Here is a 24,327-nt window from a genome sequence, read left to right as displayed (position 1 = left end):
GACCTCGGGCGGGCACTTCAGCCTTCCAGCGTGGGTCTCCTCAGCCGTAAAGTGGAGACCATAAGCCTCACCTCCCTGGTTGCTCGGTGGACCAGAGGGGATAAGAGCAGCAACATCTACTTCCCACATGTTCCTATTTATCCTCCAGCAGCCCCGCGAGTTACTCGATACCCTCATATCATTAATCCCAATGTGTAGAGGAGGACGCCAGGGCACAGAGAGATTAAATAACTAGCCCAAAGTCATACAGCTAGTGAGTGTCAGAACCGGGGTTGGAACCTGGGTGCCCAGGCTCTGATACTGGTGCCTTGACTGTTCTGCTCCACTGCCTGAGGTATGTAAGCTTCTAGTACCGCGTCAGGCGTACAGTAGGTACTTCAGTGGCAGCCACTATTGTCATCATCTCCAGCACCCTCTTCAGCGCCGTTGTCCCCCACCGTGGTGTCCAGGTGAGAAATGCCCCCTCATGGATTCTGCTGTTTGAGCTTGTGACTTTCCTCCGTGGGTTGACCGCCAGCGCACTTGGAGCTGATCTGTGGTCTCCGCTCCACGGTTGTGGCCCCCTGGAGCCACTTGGATAAGGTCACGATGACAGAGGGCTCCCAGGCTCCCAGTCCTGCAGAGGAGGATGGAGTCCTCCAGCCCAGCTGCAAGGGGATCTCGGGCTAGGATGCACCAGAGCTTAGGGCTTTGCGTGTGTTGAGCCCCAGGCTGCTGTCCCACACTTTGGCCTTGCCCTTGGTCTCTGGGAGGCCTAATAGCTGCAGCTTTTCATCCGTGAGCTGTCTGGGATCAGAAGTCCTAGGTTTATGAAGATCACCCTCATCGCCAACGCGTGAAACAACTTACAGGATAAGCACGTGTAAAAATACTTAACTGTGGAGACGAGGGAGGCAGCCTAAGACCGCTCCTGGAAGTACACAGAAGCACCTTCGTTAAGCATTGCTGCAGTGTCCATTTGTGGGGTTGCTTCATAAAACGGCATCCTTACCATCAACGGGGCCTAGGAGATGGAGAGAAAAGTCTCCATCAGATTCTTCTAGAAGGTCAGGCAAGCTGAATAATTTCTAACAAGGTTAATAATTCAAATGTTAGATACAATTTCAGACTTATTCCCATAATGCAGAAGTTTTCCCTGTGGTGATGATATTTATCTTTGGCCAAATACCAATTTTATTTTATTTTATTTTTTATTTTTTCAAATACCAATTTTAGTACCAGCCATGTGCCATTTGGCCAAAATGTGCATTGGAAACGTGTATACTTTTTTTTTTGGCTGTGTTGGGTCTTCGTTGCTGTACACAGGCTTTCTCTAGTTGCGGCGAGCGGGGGCTACTCTTTGTTGCGGCACATGGGCTTCTCATTGCGGTGGTTTCTCTTGTTGCGGAGCACGAGCTCTAGGCGCACGGGCTTCAGTAGTTGTGGCGCGTGGGTTCAGTAGTTGTGGCTCACGGGCTCTAGAGCGCAGGCTCAGTAGTCGTGGCGCGTGGGTTCAGTAGTTGTGGCTCACGGGCTCTAGAGCGCAGGCTCAGTAGTCGTGGTGCGTGGGTTCAGTAGTTGTGGCTCACGGGCTCTAGAGCGCAGGCTCAGTAGTCGTGGCACGTGGGTTCAGTAGTTGTGGCTCACGGGCTCTAGAGCGCAGGCTCAGTAGTCGTGGCGCACGGGCTTAGTTGCTCCACAGCATGTGGATCTTCCTGGAGCAGGGATCGAACCCGTGTCCCCTGCACTGGCAGGCGGATTCTTAACCACTGCGCCACCAGGGAAGCCCAAGGAAACGTGTATATCTTGACAGCGTGTCTATGTGGGTTGAGACCCTTTTTCCCCTTGAGATGTTCTCTTGGCCCCTCTGGCTCAGCCTCCCTCACACGCACCCTTGACTGTAACAACCGCGTGAGCAGAGGCAGCGAGGTATCCGAGACATGGGGGCCACAGGCTGCCAGTGGGATGTTGGCTCATCACCACGCCTCATTGGCTCACCTTCACTCCTCCTTTAGGCTCTGGGCATTCTGTGACACGTGGCGCCCCCCTGGGGGCATGGGAGAGTCCTCCACGCGCCAGGAGCTCTAAGCACCAAGGAGTGTTGCTCCGATCAATGGGTATGTTAACAGATCAAATACCCAAAGTGCCCAGCTACTTTTAGGGCAGCGATTGTCAAACATTTTGACGTTAGGATCCTCTTAAACTCTTAAAAATGATTTCGGATCCCAAGGAGCTTCTGTGTATGTCGGTTGTACCCATTGATATCTACCATATTAGAAATTAAGACTGAAACATTTAGAAATATGTATATATTAACTCATTTAAACATAGAAATAACAAACCATCACATAACATAAATAATATTTTTTCTGAAAAATAACTATGTTTTCCAAAACAAAAAAAAATAGTGAGAAGAGTGGCATTTTTGCAAATCTCTTTAATGTCTGGCTTAATAAAGGACAGCTGGATTCTCCCATCAGCTTCTGCTTTCAGTCTGTTGTGATATCTTGTTTGGTGGAAATGTGGTCTCCACCACACAGATATGTCACACAGATACGTCGTTGGAAAAGAAGGACCCCAAGAACACCCAGGGGTCCTTGGACCACAGTCTAAGAACTGCTGATTTAGGGATTGATGAGGCTCAAGATGAAGGCAGAAGAGAAAGCATGTGATCCCCAGGTCACTTCCTGCATTGACAAGGAAACTGCATCTTAGGGCTCTGACAGCATCCAGCCTGGAACTGGACCAAAAGAGAAATAACAGCAGTGACTGGCTTGACTTCATGTCTCCAGCCAAGACCCTTTGGCTCAACTGTCCCCAGCAGTTTTATCCAGCTACAGATATTGTCTGCAGCTTCTATCATGCCCCTGGACTGGACATTTCTGGGAGAAGCCTGCACCTGACCCCATTATCAGCTGCCCACTGGTTTTCAAACTTCTCTGCTGTGTTGCATGGTCACCCCACCCCCTAATGCCACATCGAAATGGTCCTGACTTTGCCTTTTCTCGCTGTTCCAAGCCTCGGCATCTGAGCGTGTCCTGGAAAGGGCTTTGTCCGTGGAGGAAAGCAGCCTTGGGTTTCTCCCAGGGTCAGCTCAGGCTGCCCACACTGGCTTCTGGCTTCCAGTCGGCCACTGACGAGCTGTGCGCACTTGGAAAGGCGGGGCAATTATTAATTCATTCAACATGCAATTAATGAGATTCTACCATGTGCCTGGCACAATCCACTTCTCATGCCCAGGCCAGGGTGTGTCAGACCTCCTGGGACAAATCTAGATGAATTAGCAGCTTGATAAATATGAATGATCTCAGTTGATGAAAAATGCACCAAATGATTGTTTCCCTTGATGTAATTACTCGGGTGGTCGCCTTGCCCATGGAGCCTTTAGGGTGTTAAGTCAGCAGTTTGCTGGAGGCTTCAGAGGAGAGTAGGTGGCTGCTGCTGCTGTTTTTTCGCCTTTACTGCAAACAAAGACTTTTTAAAAATGTTATTATGAGGCTTCCCTGGTGGCTCAGTGGTTAAGAATCTGCCTGCCAATGCAGGGGACATGGGTTCGAGCCCTGGTCCGGGAAGATCCCACATGCCGTGGAGCAACTAAGCCCGTGAGCCACAACTACTGAGCCTGCACTCTAGAGCCCGCGAGCCACAACTACTGAAGCCTGCACATCTAGAGCCCACGCTCCGCAACAAGAGAAGGCACTGCAACAAGAAGCCCGCACACCGCAATGAAGAGTAGCCTTCACTCGCCACAACTAGAGGAAGCCTGCGCGCAGCAACGAAGACCCAAGACAACCAAAAATAAAATAATTAATTAATTAATTAATTAATTAAAAACATGTTCTAATGTGCGATAAACTGCATCTACTTAAAGTGTAGAGTCCCATAGTTTTGACAGCTGTATATGCTTGTGAGACCACCACCAGAATTAAGAATCAGAGCATTTTCCATCAGCCCCCAAAATTTCCTTGTTGCATTGTGTGGTCCATCCCTGACTGCATTCTGTGACCCACTGTGACCACTGATTGGCCTTCTGACAGTATATATTAGTTTGCACTTTCTAGAATTTTGTGTAAATAGAATAATACAGGGTGCACTCTGCCTGGCTTCTTTTACTCCACATAATCATTTTGACGTTCATCCCATTGTTGTATGTATCCATAGTTTGTTATTTTTTATTCCTGAGTAGTCTTTCATGGTTTGGATCTATCGTAATTTGTCCATTCCCCTGTTGATGGATATTTGGATGTTTCCAGTTTTGAGCAACTGTGGGTGAAGCTGCTGGGAACAGGTGTGTACAAGTCTTTGGGTGTTCGTGGGCTTTCGTTAACTCCTAATGGGGAGAAATGGCTGGGACATATGATAGGCATATGCTTAACTCTGTAAAAAGCTGCCAAGCTGTTTCCCAAAGGGATGATATGGTTGTGCGTTCCCACCAGCCGTGAAGGAGATTTCTGGTTGTGCCACATCTTCACCAACTTGATATTATCAGTCTTTTAAATCTGAGCCATTCTGATGGGTGTATATACTGGTATCTCACTGAGATTTTAATTTGCATTTCCCTGGTGACTAATGATCTTTTGAGCATCTTTTCATGTGTTTCTTGGTCATTCATATATTTTGCTTTGAGAGGCGTCTGTCCAAATCTTTTGCCTGTTTTTAATTAGGTGGTTTGTGTTCTTATTATTGAGTTGTATGAGGTCTGTGTACATTCTGGATACAAGTGATTTGTCAGATGTATGGATTGCAAATATTTTCTCTCATTCCGTGCCTTGCCTTTTTGTTTTCATAACAGTTTCTTTCAATGAGCAAAAGTTTTGAATTTTGATAGAGTCCAATTTACCCATTTTTTCTTTTGTTGTTGATGCTTTTTCTGTCTTGTCTAAGAAATCAAAGTTGCAAAGATTTTCTTTGATATTTTCTTCTAGAAGTTATTTAGCTTTAGCTTTTATACTTAGGTCTCATTTCAACAATTATATTTTGAGCCTTTTCCACATAATTTTATATATGGTGTAAGGTAAGGGCAGATGTTAATTTTCTTTCCCATTTTATCTATTTATTGAAAAGACCATCCTTTCCTCATTGCTTGGGTGCTTTTAACAAAAACCAATTGACCATGGATTGGAGGGTCTATTTCTGTATTCTCTGTTCAATTGATCTATGTGTCTATCCTTTTCCTATACCACACTGGCTTGATTCCTATAGCTTTATAGTAAATCTTGGCATCAGGTTGGCTAAGTCCTCCAACTTTGTTCCTTTTTTGTAAAATTGTTTTGCGATTCTATGTCCTGTTCTAATACGAACACATATTCACTCATTTAATCCTTACAACCTTCTGAAGCAGTATTATTTAATGAGTATCGAACCCGTTTTACAGGAGAGGGAAACTGGGGTTCAGAAGGGATGAGTAGCTTTCCTAGGTAGCTGAGAGGTGGAAGTGAGGTTTGAACCTGCAGTGGCTGGCTGCAGCATCCTGGTCTTAATCACTAGGTGGTCCTGCCCTCTATTTTGGGTTCTGCCCATTCCCTGTGCAGACCTCCACCCCAGCACCTGGGCGGCTGGGAAGAGTTTTCCTTGTGCATCTCCCTGTAAGCCGCAGACTCCGTGAAGACAGAGACTGTCTGGATATCCGTCACTGTGACCCAGCCCTGCGGGACCTGATGCAGAGCGGACATTTGGTGAATGTTGGGTGGATGAATGGACGAGTGGGTGGACGCCAGTCAGCTCTGGCTGGAGGGCCAGGTCTCCACCAGCCCCAAACCTCAGCTGGGAGCTATTGTCCCGATGAAGAAGTAGAGGCAGAATCCTATGGCCTGGGCTGGCAGCAGGGGTTGGGAGGCTGCAACTTTCCTAGGGACACAAGGATCACCAGGTGTAGGGCTGAACCCCGCCTCCAGGTCTCCCTGCACCTGCTGTTGAGGCAGAGATGTTTAATATGCTTCTAGGAGGGCAGAGGGGAGGGTGAAGGAGGAGGGGAGGACCTAGGGCCTGCAGGCGCCTCCTCCTGGCCGGTGGCCCGTGCAGAGTAGACTGGGGTGGGCAGGGGCTCCGCGATGCTGCAGGAACAGGTTTCCCTCCAAGAGGGGCAGATTGAGGGGAGGGGCGGCTGGAATCGGATGCTGCTGGGCCCCCCGTGCTCCATGCCCGCCTCCTCTGGCTCCCATATATCCTCCCCCTCCTCCTCCTCCCGCGCAAGCCAGCGAGCTCGGTGGAGGGGGAGGAGACCCACGTGGCACCCAGCTGTCACCAAGGCCCGGTTCCCTCACTCTGCGCCCACAGCCTCAGACTCGCACAGCACTGAGAACATCGCCCGGATTTTTTTTCCCAGGCAGGAAACTTCTGTTTTCTGAAGCTGGGCCCCGGCATTTTCCACGGGGGTGATGGTTGTTCGCAGCTAGGGAGGAGCAGTGGGTGGGGTACGGGGGCGTCTGGTCCTGGCATCCGTGATGGCAGGCCAGGTGGGGGCTTGCAAGGGATGGGGAGGGTCCTGCTGACGGAGACCTGGGGTTTCCAGGGGCACGCCGCCCTCGGGGTGCCAGCAGTGGGGCTGCAGGAAGAGTCTCGCTCAGACACCGAAGGCTGGGACCTGGCCCTGAATCAGGGCGTTTCTGCCAGGGTGGACTTGGGGCCTCACTTCACCCAGGGTGTGTCAGGGCCATCTCACCTCAGGAATTGTGTGAGCTGGTTGTTCAGTTTTTAGGAATTTCGTGAGCCGGTTGTTAAACCATGGGTGGCTTGAAGCCCCCAGACTCAGCCACGAGTCCAGGTTTGCTCCCACACCCCACCCCGCAGAGCCAGTGGTCAGTGTTCACCAGCACGCCGGAGCCTTAGTTTCGCCATGTGGAAGTGGGGTCACAACCTATAACTGCGGTCCTGGGTGTGAGGTGCTTGAGAGGGAGCGTGAAGCCACGTAGAAGGGCGGTTACCACGCTGGCCGACAGTAGCCATCCACTCAGCAGCTGCTGAACAACATGCTGGGAGTTTGTGTCTCCAGGAAAAACCCAGGATGGGAGCCCCAGAACCCACAGCAGATGGGGCAGAGGAGGGCTCCAGACCTGCCCGGCCCGCAAGTCCTGCCTGCGGGTGCCTCAGTTTGCTCATGTTTATAATGGGTGCGGGCATCCCTGGGTGGGAAGGGGTGTTGGTGTGGTCGGGTGCAGGGCACCATCACGTCCCACGGAGGTGCACGTGGTGAAGGCCCCTGGGGCCGGCCTGACCCACTTCACCGTGTTAGGAGCGCAGGCCCTGGGGTCCACCTGGTGCAGAGAAGCCACCTGTTCCCAGCAGGAGGACAAGTTCAACCCTCAGAGCCTCGGTTTCCCCACGCGGAAATGGCAGAATGCCACAAACTCCTCGGTCTGCCGCGGGCTAATGCACACGGTGGGTGAGGGTCCTAGCTGGCGCCCAGTGAATGTGACCCCCCCCAGGACCCAGCTCCCACCAGGCGGTCAATGTGTCACCAGGACGGGAACACCTCCAAAGCCACTCCTTGTCCACTGCCCGGTGATCCAAGTGGAGCGGCTGTGCTAACGGCCTCGAGGCTGGAGAAGGGAGCCGCAGGAAAGCTGGGACTCTTCCTGCCAGGGAGCTAGGCAGCGAGCCTGGTGGTCTAAGGAGCTCCCACCAGCAAACTGGGTCCCTTGGAGATGACAGCACCAAAACAAGTGGGCCTGCTGTGTGCTGAGTTCCATGCTGAGCCTCCACTCACAGCATCTCATTTCAGATGCACCCTTGTGCCCATTTTACAGGTGAGGAAACCAAGCCTCCAGAGGTTGAGCTAACAATGGTCTGCAGCCAGTGCAGGGCTGGAGCGCCCCTGCCCATGTGCCTGCCAAGCCCATCCCAGGCTGTTTCAGCCCCTCTCAGGGGGCTGCCTCAGCCACACCTTAACAGGATGGACTGTCACCCTCTACCAGACTGTCACTCGGAGGCTGGGACACGGGGTCTTTCAAGAGGAAGGGGGAGGTGTGCCGCAACATGGATGGACCTAGAGATGATCATACTAAGAGAAGTAAATCAGACAGAGAAAGACAAATATCATATGATATCACTCACATGTGGAATCTAAAAAATGATACAAATGAACTTACTTACAAAACAAGAAAGAGACTCACAGACATAGAAAACAAACTTATGTTTACCAAAGGGGAAGTGGAGGGGGATAAATGAGGAGTATGGGATTAACAGATACACACTACTATATATAAAATAGGTAAACAATAAGGTCCTACTGTGTAGCACAGAGAGCTATACTCAATATAAAAAATATATATAATTTTTTATATATGTATAACTGAATCACTTTGTTGTACACCTGAAACTAACACAACATTGTAAATCAACTCTATTTCAATTAAAACAAAATTTTTTTTAAAAAAAATAGGAAGTGGGACGAAGAGCAGGCTGGTCCTCTCCCCGAGGACACGGGACAGACTGGTGGTCGTGGGAGGGGCTGCGAGGTGCCCATTAGGCCACCTCTCAGTTCCCGCCGCCTAGCATTAGGGCTCAGTAAATACTTCTCGAATAAATAAATGGCCCCGCTGGGGTGCCTAAAGGGTGAGGGTCGTGTTCGGAGCGGAGAGACAGAGGGCTGGCGAGGGCCACGGGGAGCCACGTAGGGCTCTAGGGAGGGTTGGGGTACGATGAGTTTTCAGTTTCAGCAATGTCCCTCTGGTCACCGGGTGGCCTAGGCCAGGATGAAGGCAGGAAACCCAAAGGGGAGGCGGCCGCAGTTGTCCAGGAGAGGAGTGACGATGGCCCAGGCCAGGGCAGAGGCAGGAGAGGCAGACAGAGGACCCGGCCGGCTCTGCCAAGCATGACCTCAGCACCCAGCTCAGCGCCTGAGCCCTGTCCGCTTACCTGGCGCAGACACGGGCCTGGCAAGGGGACAGATGGACGCACTGATGTGATGGAACCTGAAGGGTGTTCTTGTCACAGACGCATTTGGCCCCTCTTGCCCGCCTGCCGGCTGGGGCCTGAGGAACTGATACAGAAAGGACGGGGCCCTTGGGAGCCAGGCACTGGGAAGACGGGAGCCAGGCACTGGGAGGGCAGAAGCCAGCCCCGGCCAGCTGGCCCGGCCCAGACTCAAGCAATCAGTGTAGATCAGCATCAGGCCTCCATCCTCCTCCTCACGTTGGGTTCCCCGCCCTGTCACGGGACAGCATATTACAGTTTGCAGAGCCCTCCAGCACGGGCGGCTCTTACCATCACCACTGCACAAACCGGAAAACTGAAGGATGAAATGACAGCCAGAACTGGGTGGGATTCAGAGCCAGGTTCCCCCCAACAGCAAATTCTCCATATCTTAAACCTCTCTCTTTCTCTCTCTCATTTATTAATTCTTCCCCGCCCCACTTTCTTTTAAAATCCAGACAGTTCTCTGATTTGGTTTGCATGTGTAATAATAATATACTACTAATTGCAGCTAGTGATTTTTGAGCAGCTTCTTGTTGCCTCATTAAATCCTCCCAATCAACCCTGAGATGATAGTATTATACCCATTTTAGAGATCAGAAGACTGAGGCTCAGAGAATGTCTGTAACTTGCTGAGAATCAGGCAGCCCCACTAAAGCGAGTGCTCTCACTCCCAAACCTCTTAGCACTTTACCAGTGGCTCTCAAACCTCAGTGCATCAATGAAGAACCCATCAAAATGCAGATTCCAGGTGCCAGCAATTCTGATCCGTGGGTCTGAGCAGGGCCCTGGGAATCTTCATCTTTAGGAGAGAAGCCCAAGCAATTGTGCTGTGGGGCTTTCAGGAGCTTGTGCTGCAAGCAAGCAGGCTAGGAGCAGGTGGTCTTCTCTCTGTCCCTTTCACCTTGACCCTGTCCCGAGGCCAGCTGCTGGCCTCAGGCCACCTGGTTGCTTTGAGGGGCCTGGAGGGCCATGCTGCAGTCTGATCTGGGGAGTCATCCCTGCTGTGAGCACAATCCAACCTGGCCTAGCTTCAAACCCAGCAGGCTGACCGGGTCTTGCTGACCACAGGCCAACCCACAGCTGCCCTGCACCCCTGCCAAGCCCATCTGCCTCTGTGCCAGTCAGGCCAACAGCTACTTAGCAGGGGCCCATCTGGGCTGGCGGGGAGGAGCTGGCAGCCACAGTCCGTGGCCTCCCTCGCACCCTGACCCTCCTGGAGCACCCACTGTATGGGAAGCGCTGTCCCACCCTTACTCTGGCTCCTGCAGCAGCCCCTCAGCCTGCAGAGCTGGGAGCAACCATGGGTCAGGGTTCTGGGGACACAGGGCCATTCCTAGGTGCCCAACCCCCTTCAAGCCCTCTTCTGGGGCCTGCCTTCAAAACCATCATGATCACAATGGAATATTATTCAGCCATGAAAAGGACTGAAGTCCTGGTTCACGCTGCAACACGGGTAGACCCTGGAAACGTGATGCTGAGTGAAAGAAGCCAGACACAAAAGGCCACACACTGTATGGTTCCATTTATGTGAAATGTCCTTAAGGACAGAAAGCAGATGAGTGTTTGCCAGAGGCTGGGGGGAGGAGGGGGTGGGGAATGACTGCTGCTAAAAGGTATGGGGTTCCTGTGTGGGGTGCTGGGAATGTTCTGGAATAGATAGTGATGATGGGTGCATAACACAGTGAATATACTAAAAACCCCTTAAGTATACATTTTGAAATGGTGAATTTTATGTTACCTGAATTGCATCTCAGTTTTTTAAATGGTAAAATAAAAGCAACAACAATAAAACCATCATGTTGCCAACGCCTTTCTTAATAGACCAGAGGAACCAGAGTGAAGCCCAGAGAGAGGAACTGCGTTAGGCAAGTGAGTGGCAGGGATGACACAGAGGCCCCTGCCATCCCCCACATGCCTGGTGAGCATCTGCTTCGCTGGTATTTACTTAACAAACCCTTTCCAACAGTCGCCCATGTGCCAGGCCCTGGACAGGGCACAGAAGGGAGGAGCCCATCTATGTTAGCGAGGGATACACATGAGGATAGGAGTGTCGTTAAACCCAAGTTGGATCACGACTTCCCAGCTCAAAATGCTCTGTGGTTCCTCTTTCACTTAAATAAAATCCTAAGTCCTTCTTTGCAAGGTCCAGGGACCTGGCGCAGCCCACCTCTCTGAGCTCATGTCCTGCCCCTGTCACCATCACACCCTACGCTCCTTGCTGAACTGCAACAGACCAATCTCTCTCCTACCTCAGGGCCTTTGCATGTGCTGTCCCCCCAGATATCTGTGTGGCTTCTCTCTTGCTTCCTTCAGGTCTCTGCTCAAATGCCCCTCCTCCAGGAAGTCTCCCCTGACCTCCCTAGCTAAAACAGCACCTCCAACCCTCCCATCCCTTATCATACTTTAGCTTTTATCTTAGCTCTTATCTCCTTCCCAGAAAAGTCATATATATAGGAAAATTTGCTTATTGTCTGTTTTCTCCACTACAGTGTGAGCTTCTTGTGGGGTGTGTACACTGCTTAGTTCCCAGCATTTGCAACAGTGCTTGGGATACAGTAGGTCCTCAATTAATTTTTTAAGTTAAACTTCTTATTGTGATAAAATATACATAAGATAGAATTTACCACTTTATTTTTAGGTGTACAATTCAGTGGCATTAATTATAGTCACAATGCTGTGCAACCGTCACCACTATCCATTTCCAAAACTTTTTCATCATCTCACACAGAAACTCTGTACTTTTCTGCTTTTTGAGTCTTTTATCCAAAGTCCACATTAAAAACATCACACTCTAGCCAACATTTTCCCTTTAAACTATAACTTAAACCACAACTCCCCATTAATACTCTTTTGAATAATAAATTGACAGTGAGCAGATTTACTGAGTACCTGCCACATGCTAGATGATATGTGGGTAAACCTTCCAGCAGCCTTGGAAGGTGTGCATGACCATCTCTGTTTCACAGACGATCAAATCGATTCAGAGAGGTGAAGTGCCTTGTCCAAGGTCATGCGGCTAGTAAGAGTGAGATCTGAACACAGATCTTCCCCCTTACCAGGCAGTGCCAGAACCATGGAGTAACTACACTTTAAGGACTTAACTTCAACCAGCCACAGACCCTCTGGCCGTTCTGTACCCAGGCTTCCCTCTGCTACCCCTCTCCCCAAAGGTCATTATCTGAGCCAAATATTCCCAAGAATCCTCAGCTCTGGCTGACTGACTATATTTTATATATATATATACATACATACATATATATATTATGGGAACCATAATTCAATGTTCCAACATTCCATTTCACCTGGAGCTCTTGGAGCAGGTGCCGGGATAGCTGAGTTGTTTTTTTCAGCCTTTAAGATTAATCGGTAAGAGGCCCAGTTTAAGCCTTTACATAACTTGTCATCCACTGGGTCTCCTGTTTGGGTGCACTTTCCTTTTAAAAAGCTAGCTTGATGGGGTGCTGTTGGATCCAGAACTCACCCAGATGGCCCTGTGGGACATGGAGAGGATGAGATGAGGCACTGTGGGCAAGTCCCCAGCACACTGCTTGGCCCTCAGGTTCTTGGTCTGTGTTCCCATTGCCTCTCGTCCTCAGAAAAAGAGGAGGTGACCTGCCCCAAGTCACCCATCAGAAAGAGGTGGAACAGGGACTAGATCTCGGGTGCAGGGTGGATGTCCCATCTGTGAGCTGGGACCATGGCTCCTGTGTGATTCCGGGGGGCGGCGTGGCCCCCTCCGGCCCCTCACAGGCAGAGCCGGGGTCTTGGGCCTCCAGGGTGCATGGGTGGGAGGTGGGCGGTGCTACCTGCCCCACACAAACCCTCCCAAACCTCCCACCAGCCCCTTCACATCTCCCTCCATCCAGGTGACCCAGGCACTGTCCAGGGAGACTTGCTTTGGCCCGGCCACGGCATCCCAGCTGTCCCCACCCCGCCTCTGACCCCGGCCCGGGAGCTGCCCTCACCCTCCACCGAGTTCAGGCTGCAGGAGGGAACTTCTCACCAGACCTGCTCGGGGATCGGGGACTCAGGCAGGTCCACGCCTTTCCCATCACCCTCGGAGAGCTAAGTGGCCCCCATCCAGCGCTGAGTGTCTGGTCCCAGCTAGCGGTCCAGACTCCGAACCCGACGTGGCCTTTCTCCTTCTGCACCTCCACAGCAGGGCCTGTTTGTGCTGGAGGCCGGCAGTGGGGGAGGGGACGGGGTCCTGCAGCTTCTCGCTCACCACTGGCCGCGGGCCTGCTGGTGGCTCTGCCCGCTCTGGGGGGGCCTGGCAGGTGGATATAGCTGCCCGTTTCTCTCCCGGGTCCTGCATTGGGTGGTCTGGAAATTTCCTGCCAAGCTACCTCTTGCAGAGCCCTTGACCTGGGCAGTCAGAGCTGTATGTCCAGTGGTCCTCCTCAGCCCCTGGGCACAGTGGCCTCCCTCTGCCGCTTTCTCTTTGCCCGCTGGGGAGCCAGCAGGCAGGACTAAGCTGACATAAGCCAGCCTGCTCTCTCCTGCCCCCAGGAAGCACGTGGATAAAAGCCATTGGTCTCTCCACGTCCCCGGCAGGGTCAGAGTCCAGACCCTAGACCCCTTTTGCTCTCCGAGTCTCAGGCTGGGGTCTCCTACCTTCAGGAAACATACTTCGGAGCTCTACGAGGGTCTCACTAGGCTTGGGGAGGGAAGGTGGCACCCTCCCCCATTCCCCCCAAAAGGTGAAAGTGGAAACTCACCCTCAGCATCTGCTTTCTCCCAGGAAATGTCTTCACCAATCCCCAGCCGTCTCTCTTTTTTTTTTTTTTTAATTTATTTATTTTATTTATATTTATTTTTGGCTGCATTGAGTCTTCATTGCTGCGCGCATGCTTTCTCTAGTTGCGGCGAGCAGGGGCTACTCTTCGTTGCGGTGCGCGGGCTTCTCATTGCGGTGGCTTCTCTTGTTGCGGAGCACGGGCTCTAGGCGCATGGGCTTCAGGAGTTGTGGCTCGCGGGCTCTGGAGTGCAGGCTCAGTAGTTGTGGCACGCGGGCTTAGGTGCTCCGCGGCATGTGGGATCTTCCCGGACCAGGGCTCGAACCCATGTCCCCTGCATTGGCAGGCGGATTCTTAACCACTGCGCCACCAGGGAAGCCCCCCAGCCATCTCTGATTCTTTTAAATGTCTTGAGAAGCACCAGCCTGGGGGTCAAGTTCAAGGAGTAAATCCCAGCCCTGCACACACCAGCTGGGCAGCTTTTGGCAACTTATTAATCCTCTCTGTGCCTCAGTTTCTTCACCTGTACAATGGAAAGAGCACTCGGGTGGCTTCAGCAACACAAGCTGAAACCAGAAGAGTGATTAGGGTCGCCGGGGTGAGCCGTGAAGGGGCAGTGCTGCCGTCAGAGCACAGCGTATACAAGGCACCTTGGTTGGGTGGGGATGGGGTGGGGTGTGGGTGTGAGTCCTACTGAAAAACTAGGCTACAGTCAAGAGCTTTTTCTGATCAGGAAAGTCTTTCCTTTGAAATGACTTCCCCGCCTCCAAAAAAGGGTGATCTACAAAGCAGAGCTGGGTGGGATGGCCACGCTCTACCCAGCAGCCCTTCTGTCTCAGTCAGCCACTGCTGCGTAACAGACCCCAGGGCTCAGTGGCTTCAAACAACAAGCATGCGCTTCTGCCCCTTAGTCTCTAAGTCGACTGGGCGTCTCCTCGTGTATTGGCAGTGCTCGTTCTCATGTGTACGGTAGTTATGGGTCAGGAGGTATCTCTGCTGGGCTCGCTGCCGTGTTCGGGGGTGCACTGGCTGTGGGCTGGCCTAGCATGGCCTCAGCTGCACTGGCTCGCCCACGTGGCCTCTCGTCGTCCTCCGGCAGGCTGGCTTGGGGTTGTTTCCGTGGCAGAGCAGGGGTCCCAGAGAGAGCGGAAACTGAAGGCCTCTTGAGGCCCAGGCTTGGACCGGCACCCCCTAACTTCCTCTGCATTCTGTTGGCCAAAGCAAGTCACAGGCCAGTGCAGAGTCAAGGATGGGCGAACAGTCTCTGCCTCTGGACGGGAAGAGCCCCGGAATCACATTGTATAAGATGTGGATACAGGAAGCCACTGATGGGGCATCAACGTAAGTCTGCCACCTTTCCTTGTTCTGCAAGACCCCACTCCTGTTTTACTGTTTCCAGGAGGCCCTCTTGGATCTCACCTCTCCCCATCCTGAAGTGGTCACTTCCCCTGGCCACCTCGTCACCTCCTGTGCATCTCCCTGGACCCAGAGCAGCCCTTGAGAACAGGCTCCTTCTCCCCAGGGTCCAGCCTGGCCCCTCCTCGCATGCAAACCCAGAGAAGATGCTGGGTAAGCTTGCTCACAGAGTCCCGTCCCAGGCTGACGCTGGGCATACGGAACCTCCTTCCTCTCTCCGAGCTCTTCCATCCAGCAGCAGACAGAACCGTCTTCCTCTCCCACCTCCCTCCTCATCAGCCCTGATGCCTCTGACAATACTAATTAAATGCAGCAGTCCCATCAGAAGGATCAAGCTGGGCTTTCTGAGGGCCCTCACTCCGCCGTGAGCTGTGATGCTGATGGATCATTAACGGTGGCGACAGCACTCTCAGTGATGAATGGTGAGATGAGCGTCTCTCCCTGATGAGAGCAGCTTAATCTCCTCCTCGAATCTGCGGGCCCCTGCCACAATTTCCAGGGAGATTTCCGGCCCACGGAATCATCTGAATTTCACATAAACCCTAGGAGAACTGTGACCAGGCGGGGATGACAGTTCCTATTTTATGGGTGAGACAGTCAGGGCTCAGAGGGAGTGGGATTTGGATGAGGTCACACAGCTAATATGTACCGAGGCTGGGACTGGAATACCTTCCTCTTGATGAAAAAGACACAAGGGGCGTCTGTGAGACCCAAGGGCTGATGGTCCCCACACGACACCAGGAGGAGCTGCAGCCCAGGGTGCAACCTGGGTCTCCAGGGCGTTGCCCGCACAGCCTCTCGTTTCTGCTCTCTTCTCTCTGTATGTTGGCTGGGGAAGCTGTGACAAACTTCTCAGTGGCTTAAGACAACAGGGGTTTCTTCCCTCGAAGTTCTGGAGGCTGCAGGTCTGAAGTCAAGGTACCCAGCAGGGTCGTGCTTGCTCTGACGGCTCCAGGGAAGGATCTGTCACGGGCCTCTTCCAGCTTCTGGTGGTGGTCAGCAATCCTTGACATTCCTCGGCTTGTAGATGCATCACTGCAACCTCTGCCTGCGTCGTCACGTGGCCTTCCCCCCATGTGTCCGTGTGCCCCTGTGTCTTTACGTGGCCTTCTTCTCAGGACACCAGTCGTTGGTTTAGGGCCCACATAATCCAGTATGACCACATCTTAACTTGATCATCTGCAAAGACCCTATTTCCAAATAAGGTCACAGTGACAGGTACCAGGGGTTAGGAAATCCACATATGTTTGGGGGGACCCAATTCAACCCACAGCATGGTCTTTGCCCATCTCTGGCTCTGGCTCTGGCTCTCACTGTGCACCTGTCACTGGGCTGGTCACTTGGGACACCACCCCTGACTTCTTCCTGAGCCCATGCTGGACCACAGTGTGGCTTTCTGGCTCCCAAACCAGCTGGCTCTGGGCTTGCACTGATAGGGCTGTACCATACCCAGTCCCAGGGGGTTGACTGCTGCCTCTTTGTCCAGTGGTCCAAGCTGCCCCTTCCAACTCTGCCTTGCCATTTGGGGGACTCCCAGAGCTGCAGCAGAAAGAAAAGGGGACCTCACAAGTAGAAGGGCACCTTGGGTTTTCATGGGGTTGTCGTCACCCACAACAGGGGGACTTGGAGCACCCTCCAGTCATACGTGGGCTTGGCGGACCTCTCCCAGTGGCTGAGTTGTGACCCTGAGCCTGAGGCGTCAGCTGTTTGGCAGCTCGGCCCTGTGGTGCAGGGACCGGGACCTGCCAGGGGAATACACTGCAAAAGCCCTGCCCTGAATGGGACTTCGGGCCAGTGCCTCACCTCTCGACCAAGTTCCTTATCTGTAAAGAGAGAGTGATGATAGGGCAGTGGGCTTGTCCTGAGATTCAATCACTGGTCCGTGGAGAGCTTTCACCAAAATGTCTTTATTTGCCCTTTATCCTTGAAGTATAATTCCACTGGATACAGAAGTCTGGGTTTACAGGTTTTTAAATTTTCCTTCATCACTTTAAAAGCCTTCGGGACTCTGTTATTTCCGATGAGAAATCAGCAGTTATCTGAGTCTTGGTGCCTCTGAAGATAATATGTGGTTTTTGTTCTACCTGCTTACAAAATTTCATTTTTGTTTTGGTTTTCAGCAGTTTGATGGTTAGGTGTGATTTCTTGGTATTTTTCCTACTTGGAGTTAGCTGAGCTTCCTAAATTTGTAAATTAAAGTCTTTTACCGTATTGGGGCATTTTCAGTCATTATTTCAAGTCTTTCTTCTACTCTATTCTCTCCTCTCCTTCTGGAACTCCAAGTACACATAGACATTTGATGATTTCCGGCAGATCCCCGAGGATCTGTGCTTTATATTTTTAAATTTATTTTCTCTCTGTTCTTCAGGTTGCATAATTTCTATCGATATATCTTCACGTTTACTAACTCTTTCTTCTGTCATCTCAAATTTCCTGTTAAGCAATTCAGTGATTTTCATATGTGGTATTTTTCAGTTATAGATTGTCTATTTGGCTATTTTTTAAATAGTTTCTATTTCTCTGTTGAAATTTCCTTTCTTTTCATGCAGTGAGAGCAAATTTTCCTTTATATCCTTGGACATAGTTATAATAGCTACTTTAAAAATCTTCATTTGCTAATCGCAGTATCCAGGGAACTTCAGGGTCTCTTTCCTTGATTGTCTTTTTATTCAGTATGAATGATATTTTCCTATTCCTTTGTATATCTTCGTATAATTTTGGAGAATATCCTGGGTTTTGAGAACGACAATACCGTAGAGACTCTAGATGTTTAGTATGTCCCTCCAAAGAGTGTTTTGGTTTTGTTTTGCATTTGTAAGCAGTTAACTTGGTTGAACTCAACTCTGAACTCTGTCCCAGTGCAAATCCTGGTTCATGTCTTTTAGCCTGAGCAGCTCTGCCTGGAGTCTATCGTGTGTACGTGTGCAGTTTGCAGCCAGCTAAAGGTTGGGGCAGAGTTTATGTGTTGCATTTGGGGACTGCTCTTTAGACCCCATTTCCAGGATTAAATACCTCATCTTCCAGCTACTAGGATTTCCCCAGATTCGGTCTTCTGGTTTATAGAGCCTAAAAGTATGACTTTCTATCTGAGTTTCAGTAGCCACGTGGCACAGACTGGGACCTGTCCTCAGGCTAAATAAAAGCCATGAAAATAAGAAGCTCACCCAGTGCTGCCTCTTCTTCCAATTGCTGTCTCCCCTGCAGGGCCTGACATCTAATGAGGGACACATAGTGGGCATGAGACCACAGTTGTAGGAGAGACTACTGTACTGGGGGGCAGGAGGGCTCTCCAGGAGGGCTTCCTGGGGGAGGTGGTATTGAGGCTGGAGATGTGTCAAACATTCCAAAATGAGAGCATGGACTTTCCAATTGCATGATTTTACTGATGACAACTTCCAGCTCTCAGGGGAGGTAACTTTTCCTAAGGCAAGCTGTAGAAGACACTTACAGTAACAATGAATGGATGTTAAATATCCACCAGCCCCTTCCTGGGACGGAGGAAGCAGTGCCCTGGCCTGAGGTCTGTAGTTGCTCTGTAAATGTTTGCAGAAGGGCACTGGAGGGGCTGATGGTCAGGACTCCCAAACCTGTACAGTGAGGTTTAATCTCAGATTTATCTGGCACATTTCTGAGCTGGCAGCTGCCACTTCTGTGGAGGCCAGAAGCAAAGGTGAGAAAAAGCTTTGACTTTCTGTCTGGTAAATTTTGGTCATTCATCATTCCTTGGTGTTACGGTCCTTCAACCCTCCCAAACCCTCTCACCTCCAACATCTCTCTTGAGTTTCTAATCACGGGAAGACTCTACTGTAGGCATGCTACAGATGGCAACACTGAGAGAAGTGATATAGCCCACCCAAGGTCACATAGCCCAGGCGTTGAAGCCAGGACTCCAACCCAGGACTTCAGATTGGCCATGAACAGCTCAGGGGGTTGTCACTGTGGATGGGCCTCCATCCATCTCCTCAGTTGCCAGTGGAAATGATAAGTCATATCTCCCTCAGGGGCTGGCATGAGGTTCAAAGGAGGCAGCGGATATAAAACTGACATATAAATTGTAAATTGCCTGCAGATGTTATTGTCTGTTACTGTGGTAGCTGCCCAGCATTTATGGACCACATTTGCTCTGGATACCAGTGGTTACATTGGCGTTTTAATTTAATAGCATTGTTATTTTTCCATCATAAAAATAATATATACTATGCATATGTCCAAACTCATTAAATTGCATACATTAAAAATGTGCACTTTTGTGTATATCAATTACACCTCAATAAAGCTATTAAGAAATATGCATTCATTACAGAAGATCTAGAAAACATGGAAACATAGAAAGAGAAGGAAAAGAATATTTTCTTTCAACCGCCCTAAAGCAATCTCTGTTTAACGTGGTAGAAAAGTCTCTTCCAGCTTGTTTTCCCTCTGCCCAGTTTGTTTGCTGTTTAACATGGCTGTGATCACTGGTCTATGTAATTAAAAACATTTTACATACAGTTTTATATCCTGCTCTTCCCCCCTAAGGGCGTGCTGACATGAAACAGCAAGAACCAGAGCCACGTGCAGGAACCCGGCCCTGCTGGGCTGTGGCTCTGGCCGTGGGCCTCCTGTGTCCCTGGGCCAGGCAGGCTGCCCACACAGGGACAAGTGTCAGGCAGCCGGGCCAATTCCAAACTCAGCGAGCATCTCCATGATCCCAAAGAGCGGCTCTCCTTGTTTTTTATTCCCTTTATTTTTAAGTTTAATGAAACGTGCTCTTGTCCTGATCAGTGAGTACGTCCAGCCCATTATCCTGCCTCTGAAGCACCTTCCCTCTGTCCTCTTTCCTTTCGCCGTCAGAGCTGGCATTTACCTGTGGCTCAGAGGCCAGTGCGGGTCAGGAGCTGCCTCTGAAGGCACGTGATTGGAAAAGGAAAAGGCATGTATGGAATAGGAATTAGGACTGGGAAAACCACTCGAGGCTGAGAGAGCAGTTCTTGAGACAAAAGGTAGCTGGTATTTTGAGAATCAGCAAGGAGCCTGAGTCGGAGTGGGAGAGCAAGGCTGAGAGTAGTAGGAATTGGGGTAGGGGTGCGTTACCATTCATTGAGTTAAAACACGGGGCATTCAACACTAACATTTTTTGTCACGCATCTGCCAGCCCCACTGATCTAGGCTTGGTTGGGCTGGGTGAGCAGGCAGCTCAGCTGGGCGGCTTTGCTGCGGGCCTGGGCAGATCCTCCTCCGGGGCAGCGGCAGAAGCGCAGGATGGCGGCTTGTCTGCCAGCGTCCCGCAGGCCAAAGCCAATCACAGGGCACGGTACCCGGCCCAGGGTGGGAGGCAATGCCAAGTGCCAGGGGCAAGTGCAGGACAGGGTGAAGATTTGGGCTCCTGATGTGGCCTGCCTCGGAGGGCCACAGGTCACTCAAGTTTTTAGATACTCTGAAGACCTTCGCTTTTCCTCTATCGGTGGGGAGCGTCTAGAAGGGTCCGAGAAAGCTCCCTCTGGCTGCTCTGTGGAGGCCAGCTTGTGTCTGGGCCAGGAGAAATGGAGGGGATCGGATGGGAGACGGTTGCAGTCATCCAGGCGAGAGGCGGGAGAAGTGATGGACTCTGGATGTATCTTGAAGGCTGAGACAATAGGACTGGATGTGGAGGGTGAGAGAGAGAGGGGAGAGTCAGGGTGACTCAAAGGCTTGGGCCCGAGCCAGCGGGAGGATGGAACTGCCTTCATTTGAGGCAGAGAAGGATGCAGAGGAGGGGGTTTGAGCAGAAATACCCCATGAGTCGGGGTGGGGGCGGGGTGAACCATCATCCTGGCGGCTGGAAGGAGAACACAGTATGGGAGTGCCAGCCAAGGGGCCAGCTGAGAACCTGCCTGGGGCTGCCGGGAGGAGCAGTCGGATCTGTGGTTTGTTTGAAAGTGGATCCATTGTGCTGAAGCCTGATCGGAGCTTTTGGTGCCTACAGGGTCCAGGCCAGGAATGTGAAGGTTACGGGGGAGCTCAGTGGAGGCAGGGAGGGGTACAGTTGGTCTCTGTGGCCCCCAGAGCTGGACTAGTGAGCGGAAACCCCCAGACTGCTTCAGGAGGAAGGGGAGCAGGAAGGAAGGAAAGACACCCGTGAACGGGTCTCTGTCCCACGGGCAGCGGGGAGGGGGCGGGGCCCCCCTGGTCAGCGCTCCTGCTGTCCGACGGGCGCCCCGGGGCTGGGCGGGAGCAGCTCTGCCCACCTGCGCAGCACTGGGTCCTAATGAGCCACATCCTCCTGTCTCTGTTCCACCACAGCCGATATCATCTCTACCGTCGAGTTCAACCACACCGGGGAGCTGCTGGCCACCGGCGACAAGGGTGGCCGGGTCGTCATCTTCCAGCGGGAACCGGAGGTGCGGCGGGGCCTGGCGGGAGGGGGCCTACACTCAGCCCGGGCTCTTGCCCGCAGGGGGCCTCTCGGCATCCCGCCGGGACGCCTGGGCTGGATGAAAGGGCGCCGCGGCACGCAGGGATGGGACCGGGCAGGCCCAGGGAAGGGGGTCCACCGGGTCTACTCACAGCACCATATTCTGAGCCCCCTCTGCTGAGTGGAAGTTTGCTGACTGGTCACGGTGTCCTAGACCCTGGAGAAGCAGACTGCTGCTTAAGCTGCCCTCGGCCTGGGTGAGCTGGTGCTGTCCGGCCAGAGCCGGGTGCAGGGGAGGATGGACCCCTCCGCAGCTGTGGGGTGGCCCTCTGTTGGGGACTGGCGCTTTTGCTCAGCCCCGGGCCTTGCCCCAGTGAGGTCTGTTGTCTGGAACAGCCTACCCGAGGCAATGTTTCTGAACCACTGGAAGAACCTGGTGGTTAAAAGGCCCCATTTGTTGAGCACCTACTACATGCAGACTCGTGACTTCGTTCTCCACGTGCTCTTCCCATTTACTCTTCACTGCCCACCTCTGAGGGTGGGGACTGACACCCCGTTTCATAGATGAGGACGCCTGCAGGGTCACCCAGCTGGTGAGCAAAGACCAGGGATGGAAACCGAGACCGGGTGCGGTCTGTCACTCACACACCACCCTGCCTTTCAGGGCTGGGATTAGATGCCGAAGACGGGATCTAATGTGACACCAAGGTGGGGGGAGGAGAGGAAGGGGGGAGGGAAGGGGGAGGGAGGATGGGGGAAGCAGGGCGAGGAAGAGAAGGAGAAGAGGGGGCAGGAGGGAAGGACGCGTGGGGAGAGGAGCTGCAGTGCCATCCTCCCCCCCCCAATTCCTCCGCATCCTCCCCACAGGTGATGTTCCCTGCGGTCTGACGTCACCTGTGTTCATGCCCGTGACCCTCCCTCGTGACAGCCCTTGTGGTGCCATTAGGTGCTATTATCGTCCTCATTTCACAGACGAGGAGATCAGAGCTCAGAGGGTTGCAATAACTTACCAAGAACACACAGCCAGAAAGCAGATAGCTGAGAAACTGGTTACCTAATAAGCCCTGTACTGTGGCTGGAGCACTTTGATTCATGAGAAGGACCAGAGGATCCCACTGGGGACTGCAAAGCCAAGTCTCCTTTTTGCCAAATTGCAGAAAGAAATTAAATTGGAAGATGCGCAAGTTTCTCAGTTTTGAATATTTCTCTTTTAATTTTTTTCTTAATTCTGGTCCCACTGACCTTCTCCATAGCCAGTGCTTACAGGAGATGAAGTGAATTAGAGGCAAAAACATTGAAGAACTTTAAAGCTTTCCAAAAGCACAACAGGAAAAGAAATATAGAAATAGATACTTTTGAAAAACCAACAGAAGACTTGAAATTGTGCTTGGTTGACTATCTTTGTTTTGCTCCCAGGCAGTTTTAGTTGTAGTTTCATGTTGTCATATAAACTTGAATTGTCTACCCGGAAGTGGTCCCTGGTACCTGCGATGGACTCACCACCTCACTATTTTGGGGGCTCCACCGGGAGGTCCTTACTCTAATGAGCTTGGCTGCCTAAACCAGAAGGGGACCCTCTCAGGAAAGTTGGGGGGAGGATACCCTATCCCAGTCTATCCCGATGTCTGTCTGACCTTGCAGGGTGTCTGGCCCCAATGTTAAATCTGCTCCAAAATGCGTTCATTTCTCGAGTCAGACCCAAGTTGGACACAAGGATGTGAGGAGCAGATCAGAGCCTTGGCCTTGGTGCCAGCCAGACCTCAGTGGAGTGAGTGACAGCACTTTGTGGACATGTGGCTTTGGGGGGGGGGGGTCGATTCACCTCTGAGCCTCCGCTTGCTCATCTGTAAAGTGGGGGGAGTCATGGTGCCTATCACAGAGGGGCGTCGAGGATAGAATGAGAGGAGGCGTGAGAAGCACTTAGCTCAGTGTCCTGTGTACAGTAGGTGCTCAGTAAACATGAGCTGGCGTGGTTGCCCTTGTTCTCGCTTCCTGGACGGAGGAGGTGATGGAGCTTGGCCATGGCTGCACAGCAAGGCACTGGCCATTGAACAAGCAGAGAGTTTCCTTGGACCCTTGCTTGGATGCCCGGTCGCCATGGCTGTTCCAGGCCCTGCGTGGGTTTGACCAGTCCCGTCCCTGTCCCAGTGCCGGCTTCCGCCCCGCCCCACCATCCTGGAGCTCAGGGTCTGGTTTCCTTGCAGAGTAAAAATGCGCCGCACAGCCAGGGCGAGTATGACGTCTACAGCACTTTCCAGAGCCACGAGCCGGAGTTCGACTATCTCAAGAGTCTGGAGATAGAGGAGAAGATCAACAAGATCAAGTGGCTTCCTCAGCAGAATGCTGCCCACTCCCTGCTGTCTACCAATGGTGAGGCGGCCGGGCCGGTCTGGGCGTGTGCGTGTGCATGCGTGTGCACGTGTGTGTAGGCATGCGTGCTCTTGTGCACACGTACTGTAGCAATTTGTCATCAAATGCCATTTTTCACCTCACATCGTGAGCATTTTCCTAGGTCTTTCTAGGTCTTTAGAACTCCTGAAAAATAGTATTTTGGGTAGCGGGTAAATTCCATGCAGTGAATACACTTGCTCACCCTCTCCTGGTGGTCGGTGGTCGGACGGGGGCTTATTCCCTCTGCTGTAAATAGCAGCTCCTTGAGCATGTCCGTGAATACTTTAATTTGGGGACGGACAAAGGAGGCCAGGTCAAGGAAAACAATGAACACTCAATTCAGACTTGCCTCTTTGTCCACAACCCCCAGAATCCCAGACCACCCCAGAGTGGAGGGTGTCACTGGATGATCTGGGGTCCTCAACAGATGGTGCAGGCGGAGCACTGGTTGCCTGGCCGCTGGCCATCTGCCTCTGGGAGACGGTACGCATCCCCAAGGAGGCTCCCGGCCAGACC

At 52.0% G+C, this 24,327-nt stretch overlaps 1 protein-coding gene across 2 annotated transcripts in view; it reads left to right on the top strand.

Annotated features, from left to right (window-relative positions):
- PPP2R2C (protein phosphatase 2 regulatory subunit Bgamma) overlaps window positions 1-24,327 on the top strand; it is a 139,672-nt gene that overhangs the window by 62,372 nt on the left and 52,973 nt on the right. For both annotated transcript variants that reach the window (XM_007172929.2, XM_007172930.3), the window contains exons 2-3: window positions 21,309-21,406; window positions 23,625-23,790. In XM_007172929.2, coding sequence (XP_007172991.2) covers window positions 21,309-21,406; window positions 23,625-23,790 — 264 coding nt within the window. The remainder of the gene's footprint in view (window positions 1-21,308; window positions 21,407-23,624; window positions 23,791-24,327) is intronic.

Source organism: Balaenoptera acutorostrata, chromosome 5, assembly GCF_949987535.1.
Source record: "Balaenoptera acutorostrata chromosome 5, mBalAcu1.1, whole genome shotgun sequence".
In the NCBI taxonomy this organism is placed as follows: Eukaryota; Metazoa; Chordata; class Mammalia; order Artiodactyla; family Balaenopteridae; genus Balaenoptera; species Balaenoptera acutorostrata.
This window is presented reverse-complemented; position numbering and strand designations above follow the sequence as displayed.